Source organism: Oncorhynchus keta, chromosome 22, assembly GCF_023373465.1.
Source record: "Oncorhynchus keta strain PuntledgeMale-10-30-2019 chromosome 22, Oket_V2, whole genome shotgun sequence".
NCBI lineage: Eukaryota > Metazoa > Chordata > Actinopteri > Salmoniformes > Salmonidae > Oncorhynchus > Oncorhynchus keta.
In genome coordinates, this window is record NC_068442.1 from 13,725,557 (window position 1) to 13,738,450 (window position 12,894).

The 12,894-nt window shown below is 44.3% G+C and overlaps 1 protein-coding gene across 2 annotated transcripts in view; it reads right to left on the reverse strand.

Moving 5' to 3' along the window:
- Positions 1-12,792, reverse strand: part of mapk12a (mitogen-activated protein kinase 12a) — a 28,112-nt gene extending 15,320 nt beyond the window's left edge. Inside the window, exon 1 of one of the 2 annotated variants that reach the window (XM_035798283.2) lies at positions 12,650-12,792. In XM_035798283.2, coding sequence (XP_035654176.1) covers positions 12,650-12,669 — 20 coding nt within the window. In that variant the 5' untranslated portion in view covers positions 12,670-12,792. Of the gene's footprint in view, positions 1-12,449 lie in introns of both variants that reach the window. The other variant, XM_035798282.2, reaches the window with a different exon arrangement.
- Positions 12,793-12,894: the final 102 nt, after the last annotated feature.

Sequence of the window (12,894 nt, forward strand, 5' to 3'; positions counted from 1 at the left end):
TCGTCTGCGTAGAGGTGGATCAGAGAATCACCAGCAGCAAGAGCGATATCATTGATATATACAGAGAAAAGAATAGGCCCGAGAATTGAACCCTGTGGCACCCCCATAGAGACTGCCAGAGGTCCGGACAACAGGCCCTCCAATTTTATACACTGAACTCTATCTGAGAAGTAGTTGGTGAACCAGGCGAGGCAGTCATTTGAGAAACCAAGGCTGTTGAGTCTGCCGATAAGAATGTGGTGATTGACAGAGTTGAAAGCCTTGGCCAGGTCGATGAAAATGGCTGCACAGTACTATCTTTTATCTATGGCGCTAATGATGTCGTTTAGGACCTTGAGCGTGGCTGAGGTGCACCCATGACCAGCTCGGAAACCAGATTGCATAGTGGATAAGGATTCTAAATGGTCGGTTATCTGTTTGTTAACTTAGCTTTCGAAGACTTTAGAAGGGCAGGGCAGGATGGATATAGGTCTGTAAAAGTTTGGGTCTAGAGTGTCTCCCCCTTTGAAGAGGGGGATGACCGAGGCAGCTTTCCAATCTTTAGGGATCTCAGACGATATGAAAGAGAGATTGAACAGGCTAGTATTAGGGGTTGCAACAATTTCGGCAGATCATTTTAGAAAGAGAGGGTCCAGATTGTCTAGTCCAGCTGATTTGTAGGGGTCCAGATTGTGCAGCTCTTTCAGAACATCAGCTATCTAGATTTGGGTGAAGGGTAAGCGAGTGGGGGGCTTGGGAAAGTTGCTGTGGGGGGTACAGGGCTGTTGGCCAGGGTAGGGTTAGCAAAGTGGAAAACGTGGACAGCCGTAGAAAAATGCTTATTGAAATTCTTGATTAAAGTAGACTTATCGGTGGTGACAGTACTTCTTAGCCTCAGTGCAGTGGGCAGCTGGGAGGAGGTGCTCTAATTCTCCATGGACTTTACAGTGACCCAAAACTTTTTGTAATTAGTGCTACAGGATGCAAATTTCTGTTTGAAAAAGCTAGCCTCAGCTTTCCTAAATGACTGTGTATATTGGTTCCTGACTTCCCTGTAAATTTGCATATCGCGGGGCCAATTCGATGCTAATGCAGTACGCCACGTTTTTGTGCTGGTCAAGGGCAGTCAAGTCTGGAGTGAACCAAGGGCTATATCTGTTCCTGGTTCTACCTTTTTTGAATGGGGCATGCTTATTTAAGATGGTGAGGAAAGCACTTTTAAAGAACAACCAGGGATCCTCTACTGACGGGAGGAGGTCAATATCCTTCCAGGATACCCAGGCCAGGTTGATTAGAAAGGCCTGTTAGCTGAAGTGTTTTAGCGAGCGTTTGACAGTGATGAGGGGTGGTTGTTTGACCACAGACCCATTACGGACGCAGTCAATGAGGCAGTAATCACTGAGATCCTGGTTGAAGACAGCAGAGGTGTATTTAGAGGGCAAGTTGGTCAGGATGATATCCATGAGGGTGTCCGTGTTTACTGATTTAGGGTTGTGCCTGGTAGGTTCCTTGATCATTTGTGTGAGATTGAGGGCATCTAGCTTAGATTGTAGGATGGCCGAGGTTCTAAACATATCCCAGTTTAGGTCACCTAACAGTACGAACTCTGAAGATAGATGGGGGCCAATCAATTCACATATGGTGTCCAGGGCACAGCTGGGGGCTGAGGGGGGTCTATAACAAGCAGCAACAGTGAGAGACTTATTTCTGGGAAGGTGGATTTTTAAAAGTAGAAGCTCAAATTGTTTAGGCACAGACCTGGATAGTATGACAGAACTCTGCAGGCTATCTATGCAGTAGATTGCAACTCCGCCCCCTTTGGCAGTTCTATCTTGACGGAAAATGTTTTAGTTAGGGATGGAAATTTCAGTATTTTTGGTGGCCTTCCTAAGCCAGGATTCAGACACGGCTAGGACATCAGGGTTGGCAGAGTGTGCTAAAGCAGTGAATAAAACACATTTAGGGAGGAGGCTTCTGATGTTAACATGCATGAAACTAAGGTTTTTACGGTTACAGAAGTCAACAAATGAGAGCACCTGGGGAATAGGTGTGATGCTGGGGGCTACAGGGCCAGGGTTAACCTCTACATCACCAGAGGAACAGAGGAGGAGTAGGATAAGGGTACGGCTAAAGGCTATAAGAGCTGGTCGTCTAGTGCGTTGGGAACAGAGAGTAAAAGGGGCAGATTTCTGGGCGTGGTAGGATAGATTCAGGGCATAATGTACAGACAAGGTATGGTAGGATGTGAGTACAGTGGGGGTACGCCTAGGCATTGAGTGACGATGAGAGAGCTTGCATATCTGGAGGCGCCAACTAAGCCAGGTGAGGTCTCCCCATGTGTGGGGTGTGTGACAAAAGAGCTATCTGCGGCATGTTGAGCTGGACAAGGGGCACTACAGTGAAATAAAACGATTAAACAGCAGAAGACAAGGCATATTTACATTAGAGAGAGGCATGTGTGATCATAGGGTCCAATGAGCAGAAATAAGTTAGTCCAGGAGCTGTTCGGTAGTCGCCACTATGCTAGGCGAGCGGGAGGCACGGCGTTCAGAAAGCTAGCGGGCCTGCGCTAGCAGTTGGGTCTTCAGTGACAGCGCAACGGAAAAGCCTGTTGAGACCACAGACGATTGATTACCTTGGCAGACCAGCCGTGATGGATCGGCGGGGTTCCGTGTCGGCAATAAAGGGTCCAGGCCAATTGTCAGAAGAGGTATTGTAGCCCACGAATTAGCAGGCATATCTCTTCGGCTAGCCGGGAGATGAGCCTAGCTCGAGACTAGCTCAAGTCTAACTGGTGCTTGCTTTGGGACAGAGGCGTTAAGTCAGTTGTAGCCACTCGATTGGAGCTAGCTACGATGATCCAGTGTAATGGCCCAGAGCTTGCAGCAGGAATACGGTGATGTGGTGGAGAAAAGCAGTCCAATATTGCGCTGTGCAGACTGGCAGGTATTGACCGAGCTAAAGGTGAAGACCGCTAGCCGTGGCTAACAGTGACTACTAGCTAGTAGCTAGTTAGCTGGCTAGCACCTGATGGAAGTTCCAGTTATAACGTATAAAAATAGCAGATCCGTACCACATTCAATAAAGTGCAAATTAATTACTTAAATCATACATTGTGATTTTCTGGATTATTGTTTTAGATTCCGTCTCTCACAGTTGAAGTGTACCTATGATAAAAATTACAGATCGCTACATGCTTTGTAAGTAGGAAAACCTGCAAAATCGCAAAACTGATAGAGACATACCCCAAGCGACTTACAGCTGTAATCGCAGCAAAAGGTGGCGCTACAAAGTATTAACTTAAGGGGGCTGAACAATTTTGCACGCCCAATTTTTCCGTTTTTGATTTGTTAAAAAAGTTTGAAATATCCAATAAATGTCGTTCCACTTCATGATTGTGTCCCACTTGTTGTTGATTCTTCACAAAGAAATACAGTTTTATATCTTTATGTTTGAAGCCTGAAATGTGGCAAAAGGTCACAAAGTTCAAGGGGGCCGAATACTTTCGCAAGGCACTGTATATGTGTGTGTGGTACCTGGGCGCATTCTGGGATGTGCTTGTGTATGTTATTTCTGTAAGAGTGAGTTAGCATACTCTTAATTGTAATGGTCGCATTAGCTCCCTGCTAATTTACAGTTATTTCCATGCTAACAGGCGAATCATGAATCTACAGCCATCAACATACTGTTGTCCTGCACATCTAATGTGCTTCCTTGTGTCTATCATCAGGTACTTACATTTATTTTATTTTGTACTATTTTTGTCCTTTGACATGCTTATACATTTGAATAAAGAACACCATAACAAATAGTGTTTCACCATTTATTGAGTACGGAGAAAACTAGAAAAGGTGTATCAGGTAGTTTTTTAAGTATCTAAATATAGTGTAACCTACCAATCACTGTATATCAAGTCCCATGGATGGCACAATCTTACAATGTTACAGTCCAGAAATGAGAGCTTTACCATCTATGCAAAAAGCCTGGGCCTCTGATGGAGACTGTAGAACTGTCATCAATGCATGCTTCAGTATTCCCCCTTCTCTCTTGGAGCATTTGTGTGCCCATACCCCATAAGTGTATTGAAAGGATCCCACCATAGACACAAACGTAGCTGACCAATGTAGAGAGAGACAAGTGCCTTAAGCAGAATGCAATCCAAACCTTGCGCAGTCCAGAGATGAGAACTCTACCATCAATGGCAAAAGCCTGGGCTCCTGACTGGGACAATATAATTCTCCCCACTGCATGTTAATAGTCAAATAATATGTCTGTCACCTGTCAAACTGATTCTACATTTTATTTAGTATTTTCTGATGCACAAAAACAAGCATGTGTATCTGCAGTTGGTGTTCTTCAACTCTAAAATGCACTAGGCGATGTAAGATCAAATGTGCAAGAAAAGTGCAACCTCTCAGTTATGGTATCAATAATATGATACAATGAGCTGAAACAAGCCACCTACAATTCCCCACATAGTAGCTTGTCATTTTTGATTGCAATTGCGAATCCTCTGCAAATGACAAATTGAGCTCCGTACCACATCGCTGGGCGCCTCTGAAATGTTGTAACAATGTGTAGGGCTCCATATAGTATGGAGCGAGATAGCTGCCAAAAGGTTAAATGTATGTGTCATTAGGATTGTAAGAAAATCCATACGGAAAATGTTTGTAAAAGCCATGCGTGAAACATGAAATGTAAGCAATAAATTAGATCTGTAAACTTACAAACCTTATGTTATGACTATGAATTAACATTTACATATTCAATTCTTATTTTAAGTCTCCCTTTACTTGGTTACATATATTTTTATACTTACAGTGGGGGGGGGAGTATTTAGTCAGCCACCAATTGTACAAGTTCTCCCATTTAAAAAAGATGAGAGGCCTGTAATTTTCATCATAGGTACACTTCAATTATGAATGACAAAATGAGAAAAAAAATCCAGAAAATCACATTGTAGGATTTTTAATGAATTTATTTGCAAATTATGGTGGAAAATAAGTATTTAGTCAATAACAAAAGTTTATCTCAATATTTTGTTATATACCCTTTGTTGGCAATGACAGAGGTCAAACGTTTTCTGTAAGTCTTCACAAGGTTTTCACACACTGTTGCTGGTATTTTGGCCCATTCCTCCATGCAGATCTCCTCTAGAGCAGTGATGTTTTGGGGCTGTTGCTGGGCAACACGGACTTTCAACTCCCTCCAAAGATGTTCTATGGGGTTGAGATCTGGAGACTGGCTAGGCCACTCCAGGACCTTGAAATGCTTCTTACGAAGCCACTCCTTCATTGCCCGGGCGGTGTGTTTGGGATCATTGTCATGCTGAAAGACCCAGCCATGTTTCATCTTCAATGCCCTTGCTGATGGTAGGCTTTGTTACTTTGGTCCCAGCTCTCTGCAGGTCATTCACTAGGTCCCCCCGTGTAGTTCTGGGATTTTTGCTCACCGTTCTTGTGATCATTTTGACCCCACAAGGTGAGATCAGTGTTCTTGTATGTCTTCCATTTCCTAATATTTGCTCCCACAGTTGATTTCTTCAAACCAAGCTGCTTACCTATTGCAGATTCAGTATTCCCAGCCTGTTGCAGGTCTACAATTTTGTTTCTGGTGTCCTTTGACAGCTCTTTGGTCTTGGCCATAGTGGAGTTTGGAGTGTGACTGTTTGAGGTTGTGGACAGGTGTCTTTTATACTGATAACAAGTTCAAACAGGTGCCATTAATACAGGTAACGAGTGGAGGACACAGGAGCCTCTTAAAGAAGAAGTTACAGGTCTGTGAGAGCCAGAAATCTTGCTTGTTTGTAAGTGACCAAATACTTATTTTCCACCATAATTTGCAAATAAATTCATTAAAAATCCTACAATGTGATTTTCTGGATTTTTTTTCTTATCATTTTGTCTGTGATAGTTGAAGTGTACCTATGATGAAAATTACAGGCCTCTCTCATCTTTTTAAGTGGGAGAACTTGCACAATTGGTGGCTGACTAAATACTTTTTCGCCCCACTGTATGTGGCATCTGCAAAGGACGAACAGAACGTAGCTAATCGAAGTTAGCTAGTCAATCAAGCAACTCTAGCCCAGACGTTAAGATGCTTTGCAGCTTCCGGGTTCATTTCCAAAATAAAAGTATTGAGCTTGTTTTCGAACTGCATTAAATAACAACGTTATACCAGTAGATGGCGTAGTATATGCTTGGACCTTCAGCAAATGACTTGTCTGAGAATGAAAGACACAGAAGAGCCTTGTCTAGAATAACTGCCTGAGCGGCAAAATAGAAAATATTAATGTTGTAGGCTAGGCTTATTCTGTCAAGCTGTTGTATCTTATTTAATATCCATATAATTGCACAATTAATTTTTATAGCCGTGTGTGGCTACTGTGGTGATCATGTAACCTAATGAATCACACCTTTTCTAGTATTTGGGAGCACGGACTGTAAGCCTTATATTAGGCATTTTGACTGTTGTATTGTGAATTCCACTCTGTGTGTAGGCTTGTTATAGCCATTTGCATTGCACAACCCCATCACACAGAGGCTATAACCATATCAATAAATGAGACAAAACAAAATATTGATTAAGTGTTGGCTATAACCTGTCCTGAGCGAAATAACCAAGGGGCCCCAAATGGTCAAAACTATCCATGGCCTATTCTTATTGCCAGATCTGTTGTCCCTATCACCAACTGTATGTGGTTTTTCAAGTATTTTGTTAAAAATCTATTAGGAGGATATAATTAGAGGCCTGTGAGCTAAGGTCTCTTGTTAAGCGGAACCCTGTAATAAAAACAGTTATAAAACACAAATAGAGTTCTACAATTATTCTACAAGACACCAGTACCCAAAATAATAGCCTGAATGGCAATGCCTCCAAGTTGATGGCCTATTTTGTATTTGGATATGCCTAAATTAAAAATTTACTTGAAGTGATAACAAACAAATGGATAAGACTGTTCTATTCTCTTTGATTTAGTTCCTATTGCAACTCAGACAAATGACTGAATGGATGACATACTGAATGAAGGATGAATTAAATGTTCAAATATGTTGGAATGATGAGTTGCACGCATTACGCATGCTCTGCACTTTACTTGGCTCGTAGGCAAATTGACTCTATGGCTGAATGCCTCCAGAAGGGCATCTTCTTAGGCTGAGGGGTGCTTTTCTGAAGGCGAATGGTGCTGTGGTGCTGCATGGAGATCATAAGTTCTTCAACATTCTTCCAAGATGGCGCAGCAGTTCAGACGTCTTTGTCTTCGTCGTGTCCTGTGTATATATTTTTTTATATTTTTAACCTGTTTCAACATACACTCCTGCAACCCGCCTCACCCAATGTGGTATGGATCTGCTATTTTCTATACTTTAGAACAGGAACCCCCAACAGAAGCTAGCCAGCTAACTAGCTACTAGTCAGTTAGCCACTGCTAGCGGTCATCATCTAACCTTAGTCTGTCCTGCCAGCCTGCACAGCGCGTTTCAACCCAGAGCATACCGGACTGCTCTTTCTCCACATCTCCAGTTTCCTACCGCAAGCTCTGAACCTTTTCATCTGGATCATCGCAACTAGATAGCTGCTATCCGAGTGGCAACCCCCTGGCTAACGTCTCTGTCCCGAAGCAAGCACCAGTGAGCCTGGAACTAGCCTCGTGCTAGGCCCATCTCCCGGGTAGCTGAAGAGGTCCATCAGCCACTCCTTGGGCTACAATACGTATTTTGCCAATTGGCCTGGACCCCTTTTACTGCCGACACGGAGCCCCGCAGATTCCACCACGACTGGTCTACCGACGTAATCCACCCGAGGGGTTTCAACAGGCTCCTCCGTCGCGACGTCCCCTGAAGACCCATCCGCTAGCCTGCTAGCTGTCTAGAGCATATCGGACTGTTAGCTGAAGAGGACCATCACCCAATTTCTTGGGCTACAATACCTAATTGTGCCAATTGGCCTGGACCCTTTTACTGCCTACACGGAGCCCTGCCAACGTAACCGTCTGAGGGGGCTACAATAGACTACTCCCATCGCGACATCCCCCAAAGGCCCTTCTGCTAGCCCCGGCCTGCTAGCTGGCTGAATCGCCTTGTCTCCAGCTCGCCTAGCCTCTCACTGGTCCCTTTCATCACTCGGCTACGCATGCCTCTCACTAATGTCAATATGTCTTGTCCATTGCTGTTTTGGTTAGAGATTATTGTCTTATTTCACTGTATAGACTCCATCCCTGCTCAATATGCCTTAGCTAGCCCTTTTGTTTCACCTCCCACACATGCGGTGACCTCACCTGCTCTAAATGATGTCTCCAGAGACAAAACCTCTGTCATCGTCACTCAATGCCTAGGTTTACCTCCACTGTATTCACATCCTACCATACCCTTGTCTGCACATTATGCCCTGAATCTATTCCTCCGTGCCCAGAAACCTGTTCCTTTTCATCTCTGTTCCCAACGCACTAGACGACCAGCTCTTATAGTCTTTAGCCGTACCCTTACCCTACTCCTCCTCTGTTCCTCTGGTGATGTAGAGGTTAATCCAGGCCCTGCAGCGCCTAGCTCCACTCACATTCCCCAGGCACTCTCATTTGTTGACTTCTGTAACCGTAAAAGCCTTGGTTTCATGCATGTTAACATTAGAAGCCTCCTCCCTAAGTATGTTTTACTCACTGCTTTAGCACACTCTGACAACCCGGATGTCCTAGCCGTGTCTGAATCCTGGCATAGGAAGGCCACCAAAAATCCTGGAATTTCCATCCCTAACTATAACATTTTCCAACAAGATAGAACTGCCAAAGGGGGCGGAGTTGCAATCTACTGCAGAGACAGCCTGCAGAGTTCTGTCATACTATCCAGGTCTGTGCCCAAACAATTTGAGCTTCTACTTTTAAAAATCCACCTTCCCAGAAACAAGTCTCTCACCTTTGCCGCTTGTTAAAGGCCACCTTCTGCCCCCAGCTGTGTCCTGGACACCATATGTGAATTGATTGGCCCCCATCTATCTTCAGAGCTCGTACTGTTAGGTGACCTAAACTGGGACATGCTTAAAAGCCCTCAATCTCACACAAAGTATCAATGAACCTACCAGGTACAAACCCAAATCTGTAAACACGGGCACCTTCATAGATATCATCCTGACCAACCTGCCCTCTAAATACACCTCTGCTGTCTTCAACCAGGATCTCAGCGATCACTGCCTCATTGACTGCGTCCATAATGGGTCTGCGGTCAAACGACCACCCCTCATCACTGTCAAACGCTCGCTAAAACACTTCAGCTATCAGGCCTTTCTAATCGACCTGGCCTGGGTATCCTGAAAGGATATTGACCTCATTCCGTCAGTAGAGGATGCCTGGTTAATCTTTAAAAGTGATTTCCTCACCATAATAAGCATGCCCCATTCAATTTTTTTTAACCAGGAACAGATATAGCCCTTGGTTCACTCCAGACCTGACTGCCCTTGACCAGCACAAAAACGTGGCGTACTGCATTAGCATTGAAGAGCCACTGCGATATGCAACTTTTCAGGGAAGTCAGGAACCAATATACACAGGCAGTTAGGAAAGCAAAGGCTAGCTTTTTCAAACAGAAATTTGCATAATATAGTACAAACTCCTAAAAGTTCTGGGACACTGTAAAGTCCATGGAGAATTAGAGCACCTCCTCCAACTGCCCACTGCACTGAGGCTAGGAAACACTGTCACCACTGATAAATCCACGATAATTGAGAATGTCAATAAGCATTCTTCTGTGGCTGGCCATGCTTTCCACCTGGCTACCCCTACCCTGGTCAACAGCCCTGCACCCCCCACAACAACTTGCCCAAACCGCCCCCATTTCTCCTTCACCCAAATCCAGATAGCTGATGTTCTGAAAGAGTTGCAAAATCTGGATCCCTACAAATCAGCTCGGACAGACAGTCTGGACCCTCTCTTTCTAAAATTATCTGCTGAAATTGTTGCAACCCTTATTACTAGCCTGTTCAATCTCTCTTTCGTATCGTCTGAGATCCCCAAAGACTGGAAAGCTGCCGCGGTCATCCCGCTCTTTAAAGGGGGAGACACTCTAGACCCAAATTGTTATAGATCTATATCTATCCTACCTTGCCTTTCTAAGGTCTTCGAAAGCCAAGTTAACAAACAGATCACCAACCATTTCAAATCCCATCTTACCTTCTCCGCTCTGCAATCTGGTTTCCGAGCTGGTCATGGGTGCACCTCAGCCATGCTCAAGGTCCTAAACGATATCATAACGCCATCGATAAAAGGCAATAATGTGCAGCCGTATTCATCAACCTGGCCAAAGCTTTCGACTCTGTCAATCACCAGATTCTTATTGGCAGACTCAACAGCCTTGATTTCTCAAATGACTGCCTCGCCTGGTTCACTAAATACTTCTCAGACAGAGGTCAGTGTGTCAAATCGGAGGGCCTGTTGTCCGGAACTCTAGCAGTCTCTATGGGGGTGCCACAGGGTTCAATTCTCGGGCTGACTCTTTTCTCTGTATACATCAATGATGTTGCTCTTGCTGCTGGTGATTCTCTGATCCACCTCTACGCAGACGACACTATTCTGTATACTTCTAGCCCTTCTTTGGACACTGTGTTAGCTAACCTCCAGACGAGATTCAATGCCATACAACTCTCCTTCCGTGGCCTCCAACTGCTCTTAAATGCAAGTTAAACTAAACGCATGCTCTTCAACAGATCGCTGCCCGCAAATGCCTGCCTGTCAAGCATCCCTACTCTGGACGGTTCTGACTTAGAATATGTGGACAATTACAAATACCTAGGTGTCTGGTTAGACTATAAACTCTCCTTCCAGACTCACATTAAGCATCTCCAATCCAAAATGAAATCTATAATCGGCTTCCTATTTTGCAACAAAGCCTCCCTCACTCATGCTGCCAAACATACCCTCGTAAAACTGACTATCCTACTGATCCTTGACTTCAGCGATGTCATTTATAAAATAGCCTCCAATACTCAACTCAGCCAATTGGATGCAGTATATCACAGTGCCATCTGTTTTATCACCAAAGCCCCATATATTACCCACCACTGCGACCTGTATGCTCTCGTTGGCTGGCCCTCACTTCATATTCGTCACCAAACCCATTGGCTTCAGGCCATCTATAAGCCTTTGCTAGGTAAAGCCCCTCACTCAGCTCACTGGCCACCATAGCAGCACCCACCCATACATAGCACGCGCTCCAGCAGGTATATTTCACTGGTCACCCCCAAAGCCTATTCCTCTTTTCTCAACTGGCCTACCTGGGCAGCAGTGTCGCAATGGCAGTAAGAGCCTATATATGGAGACTAAGACCACTGCAACAGTTATTGTAAAGTGTGGAAATAAGCTTATGTCAGACTTAGCCTACGTTTAACCTCTCTCTTGTTCATTTCAAAGTCCATATGTTCATGACCCGATTCATATAAATCGTGTCAAATCATTTAAAATTCATATTAACCCCTCCTACAAAACATGCTTTGGCAAGATGTTGAGAGAATAAATAAATATCAAAATATTTTATTAAAAACGTTTGTTTCACGCATGGCTTTTCTTACGACCCTAACGATACGTATGTTCAACCATTTGGCAGGCATCTCGCGCCATAGTGTTGCTCCGCAACTACATGATTGGTTGATGTAGGTGAGGGCGGGAGTGGACAAACACAAACTCACCATCATGACAACCTTCTTCACAACAGCTCTGTGCTGCTCGAGAGAAGCGCAAGAAGTGTGAATGCCCTGACTTCTGCAGAGGCCATATCACCGTAAATGCAGACGTCGGAATTACCATGCAGCGCATTTTACCCTTACAATTTTAAATATAAACTTCAATGGGGGTAACTAAGGGCGTCCCAAGGATCCAAAATTGCAAAAACCATTCAGCCAGCCAACACAACTCTGAATACGCCCACAGAGTTAATCATTGATAACAACAATGTAACGACCTCATGCTGTGAGCCACACAAAGGTATTGTGTCTAGAGTACAACGGCAATGCGCAAATGATTTAAAAGTGTACTCATCAGTTTCTCTTCGTTTTTGATTATGTACACTTTTGAAGTATGTAATAATAATACACGCTTTATTTGAGCTGTATCATACAGATTGTCATTCTACAGACATACATTACATGTGTAGGTCTATTGCAAAGACCAGGGAGGCTAGTCAGAAATCCAAAGGCTGTGAAATTTCTAAATGGGTTGATATGATAGAAATTAAATGTGTCCCTTAAACAAGGAAGTGGCCCTGTTTTGTGTGGAACTCGAGAGAAGCTATAGCTTTTCTCTCGTTTTGTTCTACTGCGAAAAACTAAACATTCAGTAAATCAGGTGCGCTAGATTAGGGTTAGAGTGAAAAACAACAGGACTGTAGCTCTCCAGGAAGTGTTGGAGAGAACTGTACCATGTCAAAGTGCAACAAAGCACGTAACGTTAGCCTGACATCTCTTCCCACCACAGTTGCCACGACACTTACCAGACTGTACCGTACGCCCCTGTCCCCACCTGTTTTAGATCCCTGTACCGCTCCGGTACCTCCCAGGTGGTTTTGTTCACGTCCTGGCGACAGTAGCCAGGTCTGGTCCGGCTCGACATCTTATTTGACCCGATCTAACAAATCTAGTACGTGTACCAAGAAGTGATTCCCCAGTTTCGTTTACACACCCATTGTCCTACCTATGTGTTCTTGAATTCATTCTCGTCACCGAATGCGCAGCGCGTCGAACGCGCAGCTATAAGATGCCGCCTGGGGTCAACCGCAGCACAGCCACTCCCGAGTCTCATGAAGTGTAGTGTGACAAGACAGCCACTAACTAAAAAGGGACATGCATATGTAGACACATGCTGGGTGCACAATACAAGTGCTGATTAGTGTTGTATGAGTTCTATTTCGATAAATAACTCTGCACCGTAGAATAGAT